This window comes from Phascolarctos cinereus, unplaced genomic scaffold, assembly GCF_003287225.1.
Source record: "Phascolarctos cinereus isolate Bilbo 61053 unplaced genomic scaffold, phaCin_HiC Scaffold_1;HRSCAF=81, whole genome shotgun sequence".
NCBI classification, from domain to species: Eukaryota; Metazoa; Chordata; class Mammalia; order Diprotodontia; family Phascolarctidae; genus Phascolarctos; species Phascolarctos cinereus.
Window position 1 is genome coordinate 81,932,141 of NW_027555514.1, and position 24,999 is coordinate 81,957,139.

General features: G+C 40.4%; 1 protein-coding gene across 1 annotated transcript in view; it reads left to right on the forward strand.

The window, feature by feature from the left end:
- Positions 1-749: 749 nt before the first annotated feature.
- PTPRN2 (protein tyrosine phosphatase receptor type N2) overlaps positions 750-24,999 on the forward strand; it is a gene marked incomplete at its 5' end in the record, with an annotated part of 1,499,790 nt that continues 1,475,540 nt past the window's right edge. Inside the window, one exon of the mRNA XM_078149736.1 lies at positions 750-888. Coding sequence (XP_078005862.1) covers positions 750-888 — 139 coding nt within the window. The remainder of the gene's footprint in view (positions 889-24,999) is intronic.

A 24,999-nucleotide genomic window follows, 5' to 3' on the forward strand; every position in this document is an offset into this window, starting at 1 on the left:
GGGGTCAGATTTCCCCGTTTCTACTTCCCTCTTGCCCCGCAGCAGGAAAAGCAACCAGGTAGGGGTACAGTCTAAGAAACAGCAACCACCCCCCTTCCCGGGCAGGAGCAGAGGAGCGTGCAGAATAGAAGACGGATCACTAGGACCAGGTGGATGCAGGCAGGGCACGGGTTCGAGCCAGAGAAGGAAAGAGCCGATGGTTGTGCTTCTGCAGCACCCAAGACTACAGAGAAGGCGGAGGGTGTGTGTGTGTGGGGGGAACTATTGGAGGGAGGGGGCAAGGAGGCGGGGAGATAGGAAGCTGGGGGGGCGGGGAGGAGGGAGGCGTGGCCAAGGGGGCGGGCAGGCGGCTCTAGGCGCTGTCCTGGGTGTTGAAGCCTGCGAGGTCTTTCTTGGTGCGGCAGGAGCGCTGAGATAGAGGGAGGGAGGCCGGACCGGGGAACAGCAGCTGCTGCTGCCTCTGCCTCCGCGCCCCTTTTCCCGCTCCGGCCCAGCCCTCCTGTTCCCCTCCCTCCTGCGCCCTCTCCTACTGCGTTCCTCCACCCCCTCCACGCGTCGGTCCATCCCCCGCTTCCTCCCTCAGTCCGTCGTCGGGTCATCCAGCCCTCACCATCCCCTCCAGCCTCCCTTGGTGCCAGCAGCAGACATGGAGTGAGCGCCCCAGGCCAGAGAGACGGAGCGAGAAAGCGAGCGAGGCGCAGCGAGGAGCCGCGCTCAGCGGGCAGTCTGCGATGGGCCAGGCGTGATGGGGTCCCAGCCGCGCTCCGTGGCCCCGGCGCCGCGGCCGGCCGCCGCTGCTGCTGCCGCTACTGCTGCTGCTCCTGCCAGCCTTGCCCGCCGCCGCCGCCGCCGCCGCCACCCGCGGCCGCCCGCTCCCGGGGAGGTTCGGTGAGTGAGCGCAGGGCGGCCAGCTGGGGCGAGGCGTGGGTGGGGGTTGGGGGACGGGTGCGGGGCGAGGTGAGCTCGAGGTGGGAGACCTCGGATGCAAGGGCTAGGGAGGTGCGGGACTGGAGACTGGCAGCTTCTAGAGGAGGAGCTGCGGAAGGAGGAGGAGAAGGAGGAGGAGGAGGAGATTAAGGCGGTGGCAGCCTTGGTAGCAGCATGGAGCCGACCGGGCTGTACCCGGCGGAGGGAACGAGGTAGTTACAGGTGCAGCAGGAGCAGAGCAAAGGGCAACGGCCAAGGGCCGGAGAGCTTGCCCTGCTCCAGCCTCTCAAGCCCTCTCCAAGGTGCTTCCTCCCAGAGACTCCTCCCCAAAGCATCGTCTTCTCAGTTGACTCAGTTTCCTTCTACGGTCACCTGCCCTCTCTCTGAGTGGTAGCAACAGAAACTCGGCAACCTATGCAGCTCCCTCTTCCTCTCCCGACCTTCCAACACACCCCGCTGTCTATCTCCGGGTCAGCTCTCCAAATTACCTGCACATCTTTTATATAGGTCTCTTCCTCTGAGCCCCACCTTTCAAAGCTCAGCTCTCTTCCTGTTGATCCCACCCTTTTCTCTCATCACAGACTGCAAAATAAAATCTTTTCTGTCACCCTTAGTTCAGAGATCCACTGAGAGAGCTCTCCCTCCCACCCCATCCCCACCACAACCATTAAAGTCCCTTATTTGTGGGAAGGTGAATGTTTGCATCCTCTTTCCTTTTCCTGTGTGTGTATATATTGTGTTTACTCTTTATAAGTATTTCTATATTGAGTGCACTGTGTGTGTGTGTGTGTGTGTGTGTGTTTTCGTGAGTGTGTACTGAGGAATGTGTGCCTTTTGAGGAGAAAGTGCCCGAATGATATTTTCAGCTAAAGGGTGGAGAGCAGTGGATCTATGGGTTGCCATTTCTCCTCTCCTCTTCCATATCCTGGCCTCAATCTCGTACCCCCAACCTGCACTACCACAAAATGATGCTGAGTGGGCACTTTGTTAAAACAAAACCACACCTCTTCGAGGATTCTCACCCAGGTTACTGCTGACATATTCCCGAGGAAGAAAAAAGGGGAAAAAAATGGTGAAGGGCTTGTTAAGAGAGGTAGGATAATTAAATAGTAAAGCCTTACAGAAAAATTAGCCTTCTTCTTGAAGGCTAGAAGAAGAAGAAATGAATTTGGTTTTGTGATTTTAAAAAACCCCTCAACAACAATCTACCTTCTGCTATTATTCCTCTATCTTATTTGTTATAAAGGTTTTAGACATTTAGAATAAAGCCAGTGTTTTTCACAAGTGGTTCCCTAGTGAGAAATATTAAAATTTAAATGCTGACATCTTAAAATGAATGTGAGCACCTCTTTCTGTATTTGGAAAGGGTTTGAGGAGTTTTTTTTTTTTTTTCAGTATGGGAATCAGTATTGTAGAAAGCATTATCAACTATTATGAAGAAGCTTTTGACCTGAAAGCCAGAAACTCAAGATATTCTATTCTACACTGCTAACAAATCCCCCTCCAGAGATGTTTGTAAAACAGTCTCATGCCCTTCTTGCTTCCTGTTTCCAACTGTATCACAAACTTCTAAGTCCGAAAGAAATAAAAGCTAAAAGGCAGGAGGTAGTTTCTCATATTCTCCCCTGAAATGTGGGCCAACACTGAGCCAGGCTCCAGCTGATTGTTTCCATTGCCTTGCCCCCTCTCCTTACACATATTCAGGCTTGGCTACCCTGGTACCAAGTCAGGGCAGGACTTGCATATCATGAAGGAGATCTCTTTGCTTCATTCACTTCTAGATCAGTCTCAGCCACAGCCCTGGAGGTAGAGTTATATCTTATTACCTTCATGTTCAAAGATGCTGATGCCAATATAATAGACTTAGAATTTCAGAGCATCTTAGAGAAGGCCATAGAGATCATACTAGTCTAACTTTCTCATTTCAAAAATGGAGAAACTAAGCTCCAGACTGGTGCTGTCTCACATCATTCAGCAAGTCAGTGACAGAACCAGAGCTAGAACCAAGTTTTCCCGACTCCCACTCCAATATCCTTTCCCTTTGCTTGGAGTCATCTCTTTCTTCATCCCCCTCCTCCCACCCCCCAATCCTCAGAATGTGGGCAGGTACTTTTCATGGTGTTCTTTCCAGGACCTCCAAAGGGATCACATGGTTTAGCTTGGACTTGTGTAGAGTAAGGCTGAATTAATATTAGCAAAAACTATGAAAATAGGCTGTTACTTTTGTAGAATTATAAGTTTACTTTGAATATATAAATGTATGAGTATATGTTAATTTTTTAGATGCCTAGAACTGTAATTTCATCAGTGTGGAACACTGTCTCATGTAGAAATGCCTTTCACTCATACAGAGTGGGAACTTGTCTATAATCTAGAGTCTGAGGGAGTTGCTTGAGCTACTAAAAACTTAAATGAGTCGCTTAGGGTCTCATGGTTAGAATGTATCAGAGGCAGTCTTTCTGTGGACTTGTAATTTGAATAATGGTGCAATAATCTTGCACCTTCAACTTGAGTTTTTTTTTTTTAGTGTGCTTATATGGATTAGTCCTATTATACAAATGGAGAAACTGAGCCATTCATATTGACTTAAGATATGAAATAAGTCAGCAGTAAAATGAGGAAGAAGGGAATGCAAAATCAGTGAAATCTAGGACTCCTAAATGCTTTTATTGCCCCAAATAGCTACCAAGTCCTGGCTTCTGAAAGCCTCTTCCATACTGTATATATATTTCATGTACAGTCTGCTCTTAGGGTGTTTCTCCTTTATTGGGTCTTCTATCTCAAAGTCATCTCTTTCCAGATCTATCTCTCTGCCTTCTGGGTATGATGATGCCAGTAGGATTGTTTAGTAGCATTTAGAAGAGAGGATGTTTGGTTGTTGTGGCTTTCAGTGCATGCGCTTGCTATTTAGCTTGAAGTACTCCCTTGGTGGGTTCTTCACTTACCTGCAGCTAGCTTTCTTCATGTTAGTTTGACTTATAACTTCTCTCCTCCCACTCCTCCTATCCATGAACATAATCCATCAGAGGTAAAGGACAATTATGATGCTGCCTAACTCAAGTCTTGGGGTGGAGTGGGGAAAATCAGTGTGGTGTATGAAAGGAACACTGGATTTGGAATGAGAGGACCTGGAATGTGAGTTTTGGCTTTGCTACTTAATACCAGTGACCTTGACCTGTGTGAACTACAGCACATTACCACCTCTGTGTGCCTCAATTTCTTCATCTGTAAAAAGAGAGACAGAAAGAAAAGTTGACTGATAGGGGATGTCCAATAAACATAAAACACTCCGAGGTAAGATTGTGTTTGAAATATATACCCACTAAGGAAGAAGCTTTCAGTAACCCAAGCCTTGGGAGCTATTTTTGGGCAATATTCATAAGATATCCTCTAAGATTCCTTATAGTTCTAAATCATATAATACTTGGTATCCTGTGAGACATGCCATTTTGCATGAAACACGGCAACATTCCACAGGTAGTTGAATGTCATTTTTTGGCAGGTACAAGTCTTCCAGAAACAAGACATGTTGGCTAGGACCCTTATGTTATTCTGGAATAAAGGGCTGATCATAAAATCCTAGAGTCCTAGAGCTGGAAGGAAACCCGATAGCCATCCAATTCAACTCCCTGCCCAGTGGATGACTCACATCCTCTGTTGCAAGAAGACTCTTTTCATGAAGTGCTTTCCCCCTTTGCCCATCAGTATTTGATTTGTAAGTCTCCTCAGAAGTAGCAGACGTCAGTGATAGCTCTTAGTGCTTTAGTTTGGATGGTGATCTTTTGCTGCAGGTCAGGTATCCCTGGTGGAAGTTGATGCTTGACCTCCATCTTTCCCAGTTGGATTTCTCATCCATCAGGTTTTGCTGACAATAGAGGAGGCCATAACTTCTTATATGTTTCTTTTTGTGTGGGTATAGGGTGCTCAGATATGGCTTTTTTTTTAGTTGACTTTGGAGAATGCCTGTAATCTGTTAACTTGGTTGCCCTGAGGCTAGGGAACTGCCCGGTTTCTTGCGTTTCTGACATAAAATTGAATATATCTACAAGGAGTGAATTCAGGTTGGGTGCCTAGAGTCAACTATGTATCCTACCTATGAGGCTAAGAGGATAGTACATTCCCCTTCACATTGTGCATGTCGCACACTGCTGGTGTTGCTCCTCATTTCTTAAGCATACATAGCCAACTCAGGTCTACACAACAATGTCCTCAGCCATGAATACACATCATTCTTTTCTCCTTAAAACAAATGTATTGATTTTCCCTACAAGTACTCATCTACGCCTATACCTACACACACACACACACACACACACACACACACACACACACACAAAATCTCTGTCTTGTTTGACAATGATCAAACCATTTATAATGCTCTTAATCAAGACAAACAGCCAATAACAAATATGGAAGCTTTAAGCCTCCCTTCTGGTCCAGCACTGTTTTTCCTGTTTTTAATGGCACCACCTTCAGGATGGGGGTGGGGTATGAAATCAGGGGAGCCAATGCTTCATGATCTTTTACTTCAAGGACCCTTGGAGATGACCAAGATCTACCATTCTATTCTTTGGATCCTGCCCTGGTTTGTCATAGTCCATATCTAAGAGCAGATTCACATTTTAGACAGGGAGAAGCTAATCCTATCTATCATGTCAATAAAACTTTGGTATACAGATTGCATTTTTGAGCTGCTCCCTTATAGAATGGGATGAATCCTTTCTCCTAAGCAGGTATTTTGGAGTCTGTTTGCAGTCGTATTTGCCTTGAGTGGCTGTTGGTCAGCCATGGGTCCTACTTTTATTCCTTCAATTTTTGTCAGTCATTTTGTCTTTTCTTCTAGTTATTTGAACCTCTTCTCTCAGGATACAACCTAATTTCTCTGCATTTTTCTAATGTCTAAGTCTCCTTTAAGGAATACAGTATCCCACTCTCACCAACCTCCTTATCATAATAGAATAGAAGGAATGCATACCTTTCTTTTCTATAACATGCTGTCATTTTGCTTGTTCTCTAAAGACCAGTGTCCTGGGCTGTTCTATTTGCATTTGCTTCCATCTTATTTATCTGTTAAGGGCCATTAGGTGACGCAGTGGATAGAGCACCAGGCCTGGAGTCAGGCAGGCTCCTCTTTCTGAGTTCAAATCTGGCATCATACATTTGCTAACTGTGTAACTCTGGGCAAGTCACTTAACCCTCAGATTGCCTCCGTTTCTCCATCTTTTCTTTTTTTTTTTCCTTTCCCCCCCCTTTCTTTCTTTTTTAGTGTTTGGCCTCATCTTTGGAGCTTGTGGTTCTGAGTTGGCACTATGGAAAATGCCTTCTTCAGTGTAGGAGTATTCTACAGTAAATACTGCTATCTCTCTTATCTCTGGTGTGCAATACTATCACTCCCTGTTTCTTTGGGCTGAGGTGGATGGATGGAGAAGGAAGTGCCAGACTACCCCACCTGGGGTCACAAAGAGTGAACACGCCTGGATAACAACAATCAAATTGTTCTTTCTTTGCTTCTTCCTCACCTTTGCTATACTTTCCTTCTGTCCAAATTTAGTTGGTGCACCTGGAGTTAAGATCTGGATTCTTTTTCTTTTTCTCCTCCTCTCCTTATGCATATTTTCTCTCCAGTAATGAATTCATAGAGCCTAGAGCCAGGGTGTAATTCAGCCAGAAGAAGTGAGTTGATTTTTTTTTTTTTTGCCTCGGTGGCATGGTTGATTATTTTAAAATCACATTTTTTAGAACTCCTTTCTGGTATCAAGGTAGACAGAACCCATCTTTGCTTCTTGCAGCTCTGACCCTGGACTAGTTTGTAATCTTTGCTTCTTTCTGGTCATGTGTAAAGAGGCCGACCCAAGGGAGGTAGAAGCGGGAAAACAATAAGCAACTACATGCCTCATTCACATGTCTCTGGGTATATTCCAGTGATTCTGTGCCCACTGAATCTCTCTCTTTTTCCTTCTACTCCACAGGAACCGTCCTCCTCAGGTGGTGGATGTTCCCATTCTGAGGGCAAGGCTAACCTAGTTATTGATTTAAGTGGGAAATTCTGTGCTATGGGGAGGAGGTTTTAGAGTAAAGCAGGTGGCTATGAAATCACATGCACTTAATGAGATTCTAGGGTGTTAATGGTACATTTTTAAATAAGCTTCCTATGTCCAAGGCTGAAAGTTCAACGTATCAGAACCAAAAGTACATTGCAGTGAGTTGAAGAAGTTTGTTTTTAATGGTTTCCTCTCACTAGTAACTCTCTTAGCCATGTATCTAAACATCATATATATAATTATATTTAAAAATTTAAACTGATTTGACTTGGTTCATGAGCAGTCTTGCCCACAGTTAAATCAGTTGGGCTGTCACAAGCTTCATTTTTAGGAAGAATCTATGCACTCATTTGTTTTCTTTTCTTTTCTTTTTTCTTTTTCCTTTCTTTTTTCCTTTCCTTTTTTACAAATGTTGGGCCCAATTAAGATGGCTCCTCTAGTGATATGTTTAATGCATATGTACTAATCTGTCTGTTGTAAAATAGTAAAAAAAAAAAGAAAGAAAAAGAAAAAAGTACTTCAGGTGAAATGAATAAAGGCTTTAAAAAAAATTTCATTGATATATTTTATTTTTGGACTATAGGAAGATACATTTCTACTTGTTGAACTCTCTCTTATAACAAAGAAAAACAGTTAAACAAAACCAACCTAAACATTGACTGCATTCCCTGATTCATCCAGCCACTCCAATAGTTCCCTTCCCTTTTCTTGGGAGCAGAGAGGTAGGTATATTTCATTATCTATTTTCTGGGATAGAAATTGGTTATGATGATTAAATTGAGTTTGCGTGCCTTTTAGGGGATTTTTGGTTTATATTATTGTAATTGTTAAGCATGTTATATTCTGATTCTGTTTATTTCACTATGTATTTGTTCATCCAAGTCTTGTGTTTTTCTGAATTTGGCATATTTGTAAATTTTTACTGCATAATAGCTCATTACATCCACATACCACAATTAGTTCAGCTAGTCCCCAATTAGTGCATATCCACATCATTTCCAGAATTTTTTTTTTTTTGCTACCCTGTAAAGTGCTGATATAAATGGTTTGGCTTTAGTGTCTGTCTTTGACCTCAGTGAGGCTATATTGTTAGCCAAGGGGATTTCAGAAAAACAGCTTGAACAGTTTCTCAACATTTCTCCCAATTTTTAGAATGGTTGGACCAATCCACAGCTCCACCAACACTGTGCTAGTGTGCCTCTCTTCCTGAAGGCCATCTTGCATTGACTATTTCTGTATTTTAGTGTCTTTGCCATCTTGGGTGTGAGGTATATCTTTAGGGTTGTTTCACTTTTCTTTGTGATTTGGAGCATTTTTTTCATATGGTTTAAATGTGTGATTCTTCTTGGGAAATGTGCTGACAATTTATCATGATCATAATTATCATTGTCATTAGCTGTCATTATCTCTTGGAAAAATGACTCTTGGCTTTCTATATTTGTATCAATTCCCTTTTTTGCCTCAGATATAAAACTTTTATCAGATTTATTTGCTTTATTTCCTCCAAAAAAAGCAATTTCTCTCTTTATTCTAGTTGCATTGATTTTGTTCCAGCAAACAGGCTTTTGATTTTACATAATCAAAGTTGTCTATTCCCATTGGCTCTTAAAACAGACCTGAAGCAATAGATGCTTATTTTGGCAACCACTTCATAGAACATAATTTTTCTGGTGCATGGGTTGATTTTTGTCAGAACCCTGTTTCATTGGTGACTGCAAGTGTTTTATTTGAGATTTATAGAAGCCAAGGAGGTAGGGGTGAGGAAAGGGGAGAATGGAGTTTCTTTTCTCTGTTTCTATCAGTGTAATTTATACCTTACAGAACTTTTTCTGTAAAGACAGTATTAGGAGCTTTCTCTGGCCCTTATTAAAACAACAACAACAGCGACAACAAACAGCGAAACACCTTGCTTTGGATTGTAAACAAATATTTAAAATAATTTTTTGCTCTAGGTAGGGGCATGTTTCCAATACTTCAAAGTCTGTCACTGGACTTAAAGATACAAGTCTCTGTATATGGGGAGACAAGAATAGTTTGGGAATTGAACACTGAGGTTTTCATTCAGATGTAATAGTAGGTGAAGGCAATATAAAATTTAGTTAAATAAGCACCTGTCTTATCTTTTCTGACAAGATGTTCCATTTCCCAGAGAAAGCAAGCAGCTGACTTCATGGCAGATAGCCCTTCATACCACATAAAAAACACCTGGCAGTTGTTTTCACATTAGTCTAAATGACCTTCAGAAATGTGGGTTCAGCTGGATTTGTTTTTTCATCCTAGCTGATAAGAGAGCTAGGGAACTTCAGAAAACAATCCTTTTTAGTGCTGCTTAGAAACTATAGGGAAACAGAGTTTGCTGGAGGATGGAGAAAATGAGACCAAAAAAAAAAAAGATGTATGTCAGGTCTCTGGCCAAGCTGTCTATTTAAATATCAAAGGCAGGAATTAAAACAGGTGAGGTTTCTCAGCAACCCTTCCTTTCTCATATATTAAACAACTTTTCTGTTCACTAGTTCTATTGCTAACCTTTTGGAGGGGATGTAGGGGCAAGTACTAGATAGTATTAGAAGAATGTGAATCCTTAGTATTCACTCTTCCCTTTAGGTACTGAAGTATAAATGCATCGTTGATGCATTTATAATTAATGGCTTTGTTTTGTGTCATTTAAAGAAACAAGAAAGCAGCTCCTCATTTTCTCCTTGGTCTAACTTTCTTTGGAGGTGGTAACTTTCTGTTGAGACTGTAAATGATATGTTTCCTCTTCTGCCTTCCCTCCCCCGCCAAATTCCTGTTTATAAAGCATGTTAGATGAAGACCCTGTCTATGCAGCTCCTGGTTTTGAATTGATGCTGTGGAAAATGCCTTCTTCAGGGTAGGAGTATTCTGCAATAAATACTGCTGTCTCTCTTAACTCTAGTGTGCAATATTATCACTCCCTTTTTCTTTGGGCTAAGGTGGTTGGATTGTGTATTTTATTAGAATCTCCCCCCCTAGAAGTATCAAATATTCTTCCTCTAGTCTTAAAACCAGTCTATTAGGCAGTACAGGGTTGATTTTTTTCTGGGAACATCATGGGAATAGCAGAGAACTCCCTGCTTGTTTGGGGCATCCCTAGTAATTGTTGAACATGTTCTTTGGCATCTTGGTCAGTTGTTGCTTGATTTTCCTCGATTTGTGTTTTTCAGCCTCTGGTGCTCCTTTGGGTTGTTTGGTTTCTTTCTATGAAACAATTTTGATGTTTGGAAATTGATAGATTGTTATCATATCCTGGTATGGCACTTCAAGTTTTCCTTGGTTGGCCAAGAATAAAAATGCCGTCGGGGAACTTAATATTTGATATGGCTTGTAAAAGCACTCACCATTCAGAATGCTCAGAGGGTTTCTGTCAGCTTTTAATGAGGTAATGCAAACACCAGAGAGACCAAACCAAACCATAATTTGAGGTTTGCCATAACAAAAAGCCCAATTCATGCTAAAAGGGGAGAATGGATCATTTTGATAAGAAAGGCTTAAGTAGAGGTTTGGTTTTAACTTGTCACAGTGACAAACAGGGAGAGGGATGGCTCATTTCATATTTAGGTTATCCTTTTCTGGAACTGACTGGGGGAAGGTTATTCAAGAGGTTGGATGGGAAATAGTGGGGAGGAAGAAATTGGGTTTTCAATTATGGGGTGTTGGAGCTACTAGGTGGGTATATTTTTTTCCTCAAGTCCATTTAGGTCCCCAAGTGGAATGCCCTATATACAGTACAAAAGATGACATTGTTAATAGCCTGTTTTGTGGAAGGAGTCTTTGGAAGAAAGGCTGGGCTACTTCCTAAAGGAGAAAAGTAGTTGCTCTTAGTGGGGGAAAATTCTCATTCTAGGGCTGAAATATGCCTAGCTTGTAAGAGAATGGGGCAGGTAAAAACTACCACTAACCACACAGCAAAAACTGGTAACTATGATCAGAAGATTTTTCTCTTCGAGGAAGTGGTTTAAACTCAGTCCAAAGCAATTATCTCCTAATGGTGGGACTTGAAGGCAGCTTAAAGGTGTGTGCGCAGTAAAATCATTACAACTGCAATAGTACCAAATACCATGCTCCAGCTGAAGATGTATTTCTCTTAGGTAGCTAAGTACTGGAGTGGATTCTGTGTTCAAATGTGGCCTCAGAAACCTACAAGCTGTGTGAACCTGGGCAAGTTGCTTAACTGCCGTCTGCCTCAGTTTCCTCAGCTGTAAAATGGGGATAAGAATAGTATTTACCGCCCAAATTTTGTTTTGAGAATCAAATGACATATTTGTAAAGTGACTGGCACAGTGCCTGGCACATAGTAGATATAATATAAATGCTACTTATTATTATTATTATGTTATCCTTGATCAAAATTGAGAGCTTTTGGAGGAACAGAGAAGGAAGCTTATTGTTACTGCAAGAAAAATTACTCTGAATATTCCAAGTCTCAGCTGAATTGATGGCCTAAGACCTTTGGGAAGGATTAAAATTAGTTTTTAAATTGTTAAATCTATATTTCCTAATGAGAACATTAAAAAAAACCAAGCACACCTAAGCGCAGAGTGCATTAATGACAATATAGTAATAATGGTGATAATAGATGAATGCCATGCTTAGAAGTTATTTAACACCTTCAGGATTCTTGAAGCACCTTAAACATTTTTTAAAAGCTAAATTATAGTTATATAAATTTCTCATAAATTTAAGTGAGAAAGCAAAAAAGAATGAAAGGAAAACACCATTCCCACAGTATATAATATCCAACTCCAGTGGCTAGAAGTTCCCCAAGAGTGGCAAGTTTGCAGAGGCTTCTTCATCTGCTGTACTGTTGATCAGTGGATTAGGGAAATGTCCCTGGTAAGCCTGAGTAGGCTGAAAGACATTGTAAAGAAAGAATTTTGATAAGGCTATTCTCAAAAAAAGATATGTGTAAAATATAGATGGGTCAGATGGCAAGAAGTTACAACTGATAAGTACTTGCAGTGTCAAGAGAAAACAAGGAAGGCTTGTGCCTCGTTGGGTGAATCCCCTGGGAACAGATGGGGGAACATGAGATGAGTTGTGAATGAATCCTAGGAATGGTTGAGTTGCTATCTGTGTTATTGGAGACAATATTCAGAGTAACAAGATCACAGATCTCCTTGAGGAAACTGTTAAGTACTTTCCCCCCTTTGATTAGAGAGCCCATTTTGGAGCCAGGAAAACCTAGGTTGGAGGCCTGACACATACTAGCTGTGTTATCCTGGGTAAATCATTCAACCTCTCAGTGTTCTAGGCAACTCTCCAAGACTAGAGGGGGCAGAGGAGGTGCTAGCCTGTATTGGTAGAGTGAATTTTTTCATTCTGGAGTTCCTTGGATCAATGGATTTTCCTATCTTTATTTGCTAATATTCTTATTGTCCTATTTCCTAAGATTTAATTTTTTTCCCTCCCAATCTCGGTTAAGTTCTGAGAGGGTGGAAGGAGCTTTAAACAATCCAGGCCACAAAATAATCATCAGTATATCCCCATCATCTCTCTAACTGGTGGAGGAAGAGAGGACAGATCCCCTTTACCCTTCCCAAAGTCCCTTGCAAAAGCCTTTCTTCTCTATTGCTTTCTCTAATCCCAAATACCAAGTAATTTTGAATTGTGAAAGATGCCAGATTCTGTTTCCCATAAAAACATCACCTTGGTTCATAGTTGTCCTTATCATTTTGAGTTATCTCTAAGTGCTTATTTGCATGATGCCCAATTAGACAGAGACTACTCAAAATGCTGTCAATCAGCGAGACATTTACTGAATACCCTCTGGAAATGGGGCCTGGCACTATATCAATCTATCAGTATTTAATGAGTGCTCACTATGAAAAATCAAAATGTATATGATCTTTTGGGAGCAGAAATATTTAATGGTACCTCAGGAATTGTTATATGGCACCCCAAAATTGGTGGAGGTGGGAGGACAGTCTGGTTTTGTAGGGGCATAAGATATCCCAAATGGGGAAATGCTCCTCCTTTCAATTGCTCAAGTGTGATTTAAGCTCATTGAGCATCTACAATGTATAAGGCACTGTTCTGGGTCCTGTAATAAGACATAGTCTTTGCCTTCAAGGAACTTATGGTCTAGTTGGAATCTATAATACGATGGAGTATAAAATGTAATACAAGTAGAATAAACTAAATGTTGTGTGAGTACATAGAAACTGTGTAAGTTCTTGAATGTTAGGTTAATGAGTTTACATTTTATCCTACAAGCACTAGGGAGTCATTGAAAGTTTTTTGAGGAAAAAATGATATATAAAAAAGTGATGTTTTTAGTGAGACTAATAATGACATGATAGAGACTGGTAGCAGGGGAATGTAGCATCTATGAGAGAAGAAATAAAAGTTTGGACAAGAGTGGTTTTAGTGGGAGTGGAAAAGAAGAAATAAGTTTGAAAAAGAACATAGAGGAAGTACTGATTAGACCTAGTAACTGATGATGTGGAGAAAAGGAGTGAGAAGGGATCAATAGTGACACCTAGTTTCTGAGCTTGAGTAATAAGAATGATGAGCTCTGCCAATAGTACTAAGCCTGTGCTAGGTGTCTCATGGGATACAAAAGCTACATGGGCTGAGCCATCAAAGAGCTCATAATGTAATTGGAGAGATCAGACCAATGCATACTAAGTAATGACAGGACAATTAAGTGCTAAGCTGTAATAGCAATTCCAAGTATGGCAGAAATTTAGAAAAGCGAAATGAACATAGGTTAAGATAGCCCAGGGAGGGCATTGTGATGATTAATTTAGTCCTTGAAGGATGTGGAGGAGGGGAGAAGAAGTAGGATGCCTCCTTTTTTGAAGGAATCCCCCTATTACCCCAAGATAGACTACTTAAGGCCCTGTAACTCAATAGGCCTTATGGTGTGGAGCCTATGACAAATTTTGATCATTCTAAATGTGACAAACATCTGTCAATCTATCTTAGAAGTATGTATTATATTTTATTATAAATAAATACTTACATATTTATTTATTTATTTTTTATAATTTTAGTTGCTCATCTACCCACAGTAATGGATTCACTTTCATGAAAATGCATCTTCCAGAGGTTCTATGAAAGGGAAATGCTGCAGGGCTACAAAGATCTGATCCTGGTGGGGTTGGAATAGGGAACAGCATGAGTAGAGGTCAGGCTTAGGTCACAGTGGCATGTACAGGAGAGAAGATTGTTACTCAGATAATGACTACCATTTTTAATTTTAAAAAAGTGTCATTCCATTCTTCAATGCTGAATGAGGTTGCGTAGTGGTAAGTGGCTATGAGTTTGATTCCGTAGAAAAGAGTTCTTAACCTGGGATCCATAGACCCCCAAGGACTCTGTCAAAACATTCCATAAACCCTTGGATGGGAAAAATTACAACTTTTTTAAACTAACTTTTAATTTCCTTTGTAACTGTATGCATTCAATTTCATGCATTTAGGAGTGTTTTTTTTTTTTCCTGGGAAGGGGTGTATAGACTTTACCAGCCTGCCAAATAGGGGTATGATGTACAATAGTTGAAGAACCCCTGTTCTAGAGATGTTTTGCCCTTTATCTTAATTTTGGTGGTACCAGCAGTGACTACAGTCCCTATAAGAAATGAGACCCAAAAAATTGTTTTCTTGTGAGCAAATTCCCTGGAGAAAAAGCTGATAGCTAACTCAAGATGGTCTAGGCTTTTATTAGTTACATATTTTGTAATAAGCTAATTCCAGATCATGTGTTAACTTCAACTGCATAGCTGAAATCCTATTATTTGAAATTTATTTTTTATTCAAAATGCCCCTCTTTGGTATCGGTTTTGTTTGTAATTTTCTCTTAAATTCACTATCATCACCTTGTTCTGTGTGGTAGCTATTTGCATGTTACTTATCCGATTGAAAAGGTTTTACGCTATTAAAACTAAATGGATATTAATTTTCAAACAGTAGTAGAAAAACAACCAGACTTGTAACTGTAGGACCTGGTTCAGACTCTAATTAACTGTATGGTCATGGATAAGTCATTCAGTCTTTCTAAGCCTTACTCTCTTCATCTGTCAAGTTCAGCTCACTTCAGCAAGTATTTACAGAGTGCTACTTACTATAGTGCTGGGCATTGTAGATACAAAGACAAACCTGAAACCATCCCTGCCCTCAAGGAGCTTTCTCTTTTTTGTCTGGGGTGGGGAAAAATAACATGTAAATATGTAGATATAAAATGTATACAATTAGCAGTAATGCTAAATGATACTGCATATATAAAGCACTATATGTGTGTTCCTGTCTGGACATTTGTTTTTTGCCTCCCTTTCCCCACCATCAGCCTTGAGTTGACTCTTCTGGAGGATGTAATTAACCTGAAGTAATAAAGGGCAGTTTCCAAACAAAGAGTGGAGTGCTGTGTATATCCTGCCATTGAAGTCACCAACATGAATCAGATAGGAATTAGTTTCTATTTTTCTGGGTGATTTCCATTTTACTCCACCCATACAAATATGTCTGTTATATTTTTCACACTGACATTCTCTACATTTGAGAATAACTTTTAATTTCTTTTGAAATGTTCTTAGGATGAGAATCTTAATTGACCAGGGTGGCTCTGAAGGTGAAAATGGTGCACAGTTAACAGTCTGAAGAGATGGCAAGGAGCCTTCTGGTTCTTGTAGTTTAAAAATGCATTTCTTTACCATTTTTGGCGGGGAGGGGAATAGCTTGACTGAAATGAATGACAGTTAACTGATGCAGTCTACCTCCTGACTGATAATTATTTTTTCATATTTCATTAACATTTGGCTCCCAAATCAAGAACTTGTAAATGAGGTACTTGGGCAAGTTTCAAAGAGGAAGAAAAAAAAACCCATTTACGAGGAACTTCTAAGGGTCAGTCAGAGGAGGTCAGTCAATTTTCATGATGCCAAAACCACTAGGCAAATAGTCTTCTGGGTCATTTGTGTCAAGTATATAATCTTTTGTGACTCCTACTTTAGATCTTTGTGCTGGCATTAAAAGAAAAAAAATCTTGGAATAGTAGAACTGAGAGAGGGAGAGAGCGAGAGAGAACTTACACACTCTAAGAAAATTGTTACTTAATTTTTAAATATTTTAAAAAGCTATGTAGGAGTATATTCTCTAAAACTCCACCCTCTTTTCATTTGTCTGACAGTTGGATTGGAATCTCCTTTATCATTTGGCAAGTCAATATAATATAATTTGATGAGTAATCATGTATAATATTTGATAAGTCATTTAGTTTCTCTAGGTCTCAACTTCCTCATCTATAAAATGAGGGGGCTGGAGGAAGTAATTATAAAAATGCCTTCCATTTATATTGTAGTTTTGCACATCTGATCTCACTGTAACCTTGGGAATGACAGGCTGTAGCTATTATTTTGCTCATTCTACAGATAGACAAGGAAATAGAAACTCAGATGTTTAGAGACTTGTCCAAGGTAGGGCCAGACCTCAAACCCAGGTCTTTTGGTCCAAAGTTATATCCAATAAACTGGATGACTTCCTATATAGCCTCTGGGATTTCTTCCACCTTAAAATGCTATAATTCTGCAAAGTCCTTGCTTGTGTCCTCTTGAAAATCTACCCTGATATGATAAAGATACTCTAAATGAAAGATGACCCACAGATGCCTGTGTGTTAAATTGATAACCAATTCAAATTTTAATTGTTATCTTTTGTACTTAAGTCACCTCAGTTTCTTCACAAATTATCATCCTCCATCCCTCACCACTGAACTAATCCTTGTCAAAAAGAATTCAAAAAGAAAGGGAGAAAAAAGGCAGTTTAGCAAAATCAACAAATACATCAAATGGGTGCTGACAATACATGCAATATTTGATACCTATAATTCTCACATAGACAAAGAAGAGGATGAGAAGTTTTCTCAACTCTTTTGCAGAACAAAGTTTGGCCATAATTATACAGCACTGAATTTCAGCATGGTTTTTTTGGTGGTTCTTTTCATTTACATCACAATAATGATATACATATATTCTTTTCCTAATTTTGCTTACTTCACTCTGCATTGGTTTATGTCTTCCCACCCTTCTGAATTCTTTGTCTTCATTTTCTTATGGAACAGTAATAATGTATTCCATTTATGGTACCCATGTGATATCAAAAGAAAGAGGAAGGACCATGGGCATGTTGGGCTGGCCCTTTGGGGACTCATGGGAGCCATGGTCAAGAGTCACAGGGATTAGGCAGGTATGAATAGGCTGTAAGTTGTGTCAGTGAACACACTCACATTAATGACAACAGAGCTTCACTAGGATGTGCAGTTTAAGGATAGCTGCTCTCAGTTGATCCTTTGTGAAGAACAACATCCTCTCAAGATTCTTCATATACACCTTAACAAGGCTTAAGCCTCCTCTTTTCCAGGGGAACAATCCCAGTTGAACTCCTTTTAATTTTTCTTCTTTCCACTGAGTTATTGTGTTCTAGTAGTGAAATTATTTTTATGGCTATTTAGCTGTTACTGCTACTACCAGATCTGAATATATACTTGTCTAGATTAAAAAAATCGGGGTACAAATGACATTTGAACGCTTCATTTTGAGGGACTTGCTGTACTACTCTACATTGCTGAGCCTTTTTTTTTTTTTATCTGAGGTTTCTAATAGTGTGAGGAAGGCTAGAAGACCAGCCCTTAGGATGATCAGGAAAAGCTACCCCGCCCATAGGGAGGTGGCACCTGAGATAACCCTTGAAAGAAGCAAGAAATTATGAAGCAAAGAGGAGAAGGGAGTGCCTTTCAGGCCTATGGGACAGTCTGTGCCAAGGCATGCAGGTAGGAGATGGGGTGCTGCAATAGCAACTATGCCAGTATAGCCAGAATACATGTTATGTGCAGGATGGCGAGTTGAAATATTTTGAAAGGAAAGAGTAACACTGGAGTCATTTGGTCTCTGTGCCCCAAGTCTTTCTCCTTTCAAATTAATTTTCCATCTAGCTGGCAAAATGATATTCCTAAAACATGTTTCTGACTGTGTTGCATTCCTAACAGCTAATCCCTAATCTCTAAATCCCTAACGGCATTTAATATTGTTGTTGAGTAGTTTCAGTTGTATTCAGCTCTTGGTGACTCCATCTGGGTTTTTTTTTTGATGAAGATAATAGGAGTGGTTTGCTGATTCCTTCTCCAGCTCATTTTACAGATGAGGAAACTGAGGCAAATTGGGTTAAGTGACTTGCTCAGGGTCACACAGCTAGTAAGTGTCAAAGGCCAGATCTGAATTTAGGAAGATGAGTCTTCCTGATTCTAGGCCTGGTACTCTATCCACTGTGCCACCTGGCTCCCCAAACTAGCCCCACCTCCTGTCATTTAAAAGCCTCTGAATCCTGGTTCCATCTTATCTTTCAGGGCTGCTTGCTTCCACATTACTCCTGTTCACTGACTTTCCATTCCTGTGTAACTGATCTGTTTGCTGTTCTCTAAACACAACATTTCATTTCCTATCACCATGCGTTCGTACTGGCTATTTCCCACTCCTTGAACATACTTCCTCGCCACCTCTACCTCTAAGAATCCTTAGTTTCTCTCGAGGCACATATCACATACCAATTCTTGACAAAGTCTTTTCTGATTCCTCCGGTTGTTAGTGTGAGTCCCTCCCCCAAATTACTTCGTATTTCCTTAGCTGTGTACAAGTTGGGGTGCCCCCCTCCCCAATAGAGCCCCCTTAAGGATAGGAACTGTTTAATTTTAGTGTTGTTGTGACCAGCCCCTAGCATGATTCCTGGTAAAGAAACCTTTCTCACTCTTCCTTCATGCTAGTGCCTTCCCTCTGTGATTATCTCCACCTAATACTGTATATATCTTGTTAGTACTCAGTCATTTACATGTTGTCCTTCAGCCCCCGTTGTAAGCTCCTTGAAGGAAGAGACTGTTTTTGCCTTTCTTTGCATTCCTGCCGCTTGGTTTGTGCTCATTAAATACTTGCTGACTTGACTAGATATTTAATAAATGCTGGTTGAATGAATGAGTGTTCTTTGAGTGGGACATTTCTGCTTCTCTCAGACAAGAAAAGGAAGTGTTAAATGGCATGTCTCACTGCATAGGCTTCATGCCTACTCTGTATTCTTTACCAGTAATTTTCATTCAAACAGTGGTCCCCAAAGTGCTTGCTTTATCTTGGCATATTCAATTTCCCAGAATGGTTTTTCTTATAAAACAAGCAGCTAATGGTGTCACCTGCTAGGCGTTTCATTCAATGCCTTTCAGTACTCTGGCAATTTGGGTTATGTATTTCATATTCCTCCTTCTTTTATACCTATGCTTCTAGTTTCATACCCCAAACAAATTGATATGGGTCTGTTTAATACAAAGTATGAAAATGCCCCCACGTTTCAGGAGTTGTCTAGAAAGACTTTGGCCTTCATCTTTTTATATTAAATTGTAAACTTCTCATTGAAAGGCAAACTTATTATTTCAAAGGGCTAAAAAACCCCACCTTCTTTTGAAGGAAGAATTACTGTATGAGAACGTTTTTTATGCCTCCAACATCTTCACTTGGTCATGATTAGTTATTCTTTCACTTGAAATTTTTGCCATGAAAAAGTGTTTTATTTTGTCTCATTGATCCAGTATCCCTCAACTAGTCAACAAGCATTTATCAAGTGCCTACTATGTGATGAACACTGTGCTGGGCACTTGGGAGTGCGAAGACAAAAAAGTGTCTGTCTTTAGTGAGCTTGCATTCTAAGAGAGAGACAATGTGGGCACATATAGGTATTTCTACAAAGATGATTAGTTACGAGGATCAAATGAGGCAATGTGTGTAAGACATTTAGCACAGTGTCTGGCACATAGTAGGTGCTTAATAAATGCTTCTTAATTTCATGTCGCAATGTTATCCTAGTCTCGGTTTTGAGGAGCCCTTATTTCTTTATTGAAGCATTTAAAGAAAATGCTACTGTATTTTATTATATAATCAGCCATTTCGTGTTTCCAAATCTTTGCTAGGAAATGAAGGCACCTGCTGTGAGCTTATTAGTTTTTAATTCTCCTTAAGAAATAGATGCTTTTCATTAAGCATGCGAAGAAATCTAAGTTGCACTAAAACATAAATGCAGATTTCAGAACACAATGACAAATGGGCGGCAATGACCTTCCCCAGTAACAGTGTCCTGGTTCTGCATATAGTTCTCTCTAAATCAGTTTGTACAAATTTTCCCATATTTCTCTGGATTCCTCATCTCTGTCATTTTTTATCGTGCAATAATATTCTATTAGATACAAAGATCACAGTGTGTTCAATTATTTCCCAAGAATTGGGTACCTACTTGGGTTCCACCTTTTTTGCTACACTCAATGTATCCCCTTGAATGTGTTGGCATATATGGGACCTTTCCGTCTTTGACCCACTTTGGAATATATATGGTCAGTAAAGGAGTAGTGGGGTCACAGGGCACAAACAATTGATTGATTTTTCTTACATAATTTCAAATTGCTTTCCACAGTATTTGGACCAGTTTTACAGATGTACCAACAATGTATTAATTTTTGGCCTACGACTTCAAGGGGGATAAATGCATGCCAACTTCTGTATACCTTTTATAATTGGTGATAACTTTAAATAGAGGGAAGAGTCCCTTCTATTAGCTTCCTGTGGCTACTGTTTTTTGAATAAACTTCAGCTCCCTCCCTGGCCTGTTTCACAAATTAACAGCCTGGCAAAATGGGAGATGAAAGGATATGATTTGAAGAAAGAAAAGCTAAGCAGATTACCTAAAATTGCTTATTAGATTCAAAGTAGGGAGCAGTGTTGTGTTTATATATACATTTTGTCATGAAATAAAAGCTTTACTTCAAGAAAGGGTTCTTCTTTGAAATCCGCAATCATGAGTTGCTTTCATATTGGTAACTTTAAATTGAGAGCTCAAAATGCTCCCAGTTCCCTGATGCACATGCTTCTAGGGAGAGTAAGCTCAAATAGATTGGTACATTGGGGTGACTTGGGCTATTGAAGAGTAGCATGAAGGCATAGGCTATGTGGTGAGGGAATTGGACCTGAAGAGTAGGGCTTTAAAGGGGAAGGATAGAGATAAAACCTCTTTTCCTTTATAATTTTGCTATAGGCTAAAGTGCTATTGAGCATATGGATCTTTATTATTTTGAAGGTGGAAGATGAATATATGCCAATTAGCTTGTGCTTTTTCCATTAGTTATTTGATCCTGGGAGAATATGGTTTATTATATTTTTGAATCTGGAAAGTATTCTTTTTTTTTTCTGTTAGGCACAGGAAAGAGAGAACACTTTGATAATTGCTAATTTGTTGTTCAGTCATATCTGACTCTTTGTGACCCCATTTTTGGGTTTTCTTGGCAGAGTTACTAGAGTGGTTTTCCCCTTTCCTTCTCCCACTCATTTTACAGATGAGGAACTGAGGCAGACAGCTTTAAGGGGCTTGCCTTGGGTCACACAGCTTGTAAGTATCTGAGGCCAGACCTGAATTCATGAACATCAGTCCTTCTTATTCCAAGCCCAGTGCTCTATCTATTCTGCCACCATATTGCTAAAGAACCAGCCAAAATGTTAATGGCGTTAGCAATTCCATTCAGGAGACTTGTATCACACACCAACTATGTGCAAGGCATTGTGCTTCATGCTGGGAAAACACAGGCAAAAATGAAGTAGTCATTGTCCTCAAGGAGCTTATATTCTACTGAAGGGTTCCAACATGAGTACAGATAAAGAAGTACAAAGTGTGTACAAAGTAATAGTAATTTCAAGTGGGAAAGAAGACAATTTGAGGGTGTTCAAAAAAGGTCTCATGTGGATTGAGTGTGCTTTGAGGTTGGATAAGAATTCTCTGCCTTTACATGGAGGTGAAGAAGGTTCTTTCCATCCATGGGAGACAAACTGTTCAAAGGTACAGAGGTGGTAGGTAGGATGCTGGGTTTGGGGAGCATCTAGTAGGTAAGTTGGATGGAAGTAGAGAGTGTGTGAAGAGGCATAATATGGAATAAGATTGGAGAGAGGTAGGGAGTAGACTGGTTGTGGAGGGCTTTAAAGCCAGGCTGAGGATTTTATATTTTATCCTAACAAAAGAGTCTCGAGTATTCTCATTTCTCTTCCACTCATCTTTTCCTGAACCTAATGTCTGACACGGTGTATTTTCGTGAGGGATGTTTGGAATGCAGATGGGATGTTGCATTTGTTCAAGGTGTGAAATGACATTGACTTAGGTAGGAGAACTAGAATAATAGCCTGAACCTGTGTTGCGAGATCTCATTTGGATAGGCTTTAGAAAACTGATAAGTAAACCTAAGTGCTATTAGCTCTCGGAGGTGGGGGCGGGGAGGGGATTGGTGAAGCACCAATGTAGTGAGTTTCCACACTTGAAGTCCCCACCATGGATGAAATCACACATTTTTATCCTCCTTCACTTGTTTGGTTGGAAAAACAATCCCTGGATCATCCCAACCTAGCCTGAGTAGTTTATCACTGTGAATTGGAAGTTTTATTGCAGGCAAGGGGATTTTTCTGTCTTAGGAAGCTGGAGAACAAACACCATAAATATCAAGGGAATTAAACTACAAAATGGATCCATTGAGCTAGACTGTGATCATTCAGCTTCCATTGGTATCTTTGATCATGTTCATTGTTTCTGTGCTTGTTAATAGGCTTGTCTCGGTAAAAGGCCTTGTCTTTGGCTTGTGAAAAAGAAGAGAATTGAATTAAAGATAGCATACTAAGCTTCCCATTGGATGTGAGATATCTTTGCTTCCCCAGTCATGGAGGGCTGAAATGTCCCCAGTGGGTTGGGAAGCCCAGGATAAAATTAAAATGTGTGTGTGGGTACCCCTCCTCCCAAACAAGCTTAAATTTTTATGCAGGTGAAAACTGGTCACAGTGAAAAAATGAGCCAGCTCTGAAAGACAGAAGAAGGGTCAGAATACATACCAAAGAATTAACATGTGTAACCTGAGAAGCATGGATTTTTGGGGTCCTGGAAGTAAATACTGAGTGCTGAGGGTATTTTTTTTCAAGCACCACAATTTCTTTCTCCTCACTAGGTCTGCTGCCTTCCTGAGTTTACCCTCTACTTAGCCCTCTTTAACAGCTCAGGAGCTCGAATATTTTCCACAATTTGCTGGACTCACAATAGTTTTGTTAATGGCAGCAGTCAAAACATGGGTGACTCTCCTGTGATTTCTGTTGACTTTAGTAACTACTTACGGATTTACCATCTCTTCTGCTTTTTCCTCTCTCTATTCTCCAATCACTTTTCTCCATCATCCTTCTCTTGCATCCCTTTTAGTCCACACTGAGCTCTATTTGTGTGCAGTACCACAATTTAGTGTTCGTTTTTACCCATCTCATATGTTGTTTCATTCTTGTCTCCTTAACTAGATTGCAAGCTCCTTGAGGCTGGGCTCATGCTTTTTCTCTGCCTTTGTATATTTCTTTGGCAAAGGGCTGGCAATGTATATAGTAAATAAATTTATTCATAGCACTCTGCCTTAGTTAAAAGCTAGTGGACAAATAGATTCCTCCTCTTTGTTCAGTCTTGCAGTAGGATTTAGTGGTCTTCTTGATTGGGTTGGCTATCTCTTATCAGTCCATCACTGTCAAATTTCTAGAAAATTCCTGGTACCTTCATTTCCTCGTCACTTACTCTTTAGGCCCTTGAAATCTGGCTTCCGTCCTCTCCACTCTTCTGAAACGAATGTTTTTTCTTCTCTTGCCCTCTGCCTCTTTGATTTAAATATTTGACAGGGTTGATGAGTTTCCCCTTGGCTCCATAGATGCTACATTCTCTTGGTTCACATTTTTCCTTCTGTTTCCTTATTTGCTTTTTACTCCCTTTAAAGTAGATGTTCTTCAATGTTATCTGTAAAACGGGGAAAATAGCATCTGTATTAACTTACTGTATAGGATAGGTGTGAGTAAAACTTGAATCTGAGTCTAAAGTTTTGTATCAATATTTTATAATGCAGTTGTTGAACTAAATCTCTTACTGAACTGCGAATTTACGTTTTCCCCCTATTCCCAACACTTAGCACAGTGCCTGAGACATAGTAGGAGCTTAATAAATACTTATTGACTACCTAATTGGCCAGAAGAGATTTTTATCTGTTTCTCTCAGCGACCCTTGCCTAGTACCTTTTGTTTGACACTTCGGTGCTATCTTTGATTCTTTCTATACCTTCAAATCACATCCAATGGCTTATTAAGTTATTAAGTCCTGTTGATGCTACTGGAGTGTAGGGTGTGTTCAGGGAAGACTAGTACTTCTGATGTGAAGGCTGCTGAACCCTTTTCAGGGCTGCTTTCCACCTTTAATGTCCACCTGTTCCACCTAAATTTCACCTGTGACTCCAAGAAGCTGTAGCATGCGCAGCAGACACACCCTGGTAAATCATTTTGGCAGTGTAACTGAGGGGCCTCAAACCTGTTGGTGAGTTAGGGGGGTGTCTACCCCAAGCATGTGAAGACTTCCTCTTGTGGAATGGGTGGATGAGAACTTTTGTTCCAATGTCCATAAAGGCAGTTGAAGCAGGCACTACGGAGTACTTAGAGCTTGGTTAGACATTGAAGGTGCCAAGGTCATCCACTGCATCTTGAGCCATCACCAGCCATCTTGATTCTGTACTGCCACTGGACTGTGATGACTCAGGAGGAGAAAATGAGGCTGACAACTTTTGCAACTTTGCCTTACTTAAATCCAGTTTACGCAAGAATCAAAGGACATCAGCCATACCATGCTACGATTTCAATATTTATGTGCTTTTATACCACCTAGTAGGCACAGTCAATGTGGAGTGGGGAAGCAGCCCCATCACCACATCACCTTGATCTCAGGCTAAATTAGACTTTAACAGACCTAGTCTGAGCCCTTTTTTGTGAGGGGAAATGGATCAGAAAGCATTCCATCAACAGGGATACAACCAGGTAGACAATTTAGATTATGAGAAGTAATTTACATTTTATTTATTCCTCTCTGTGTGTGTAGGGCTGCAATATGAATAACTTATTTTATGGAAAATTATAATGTGAAATTCGACAAAACTTCAGAACCATGTCACC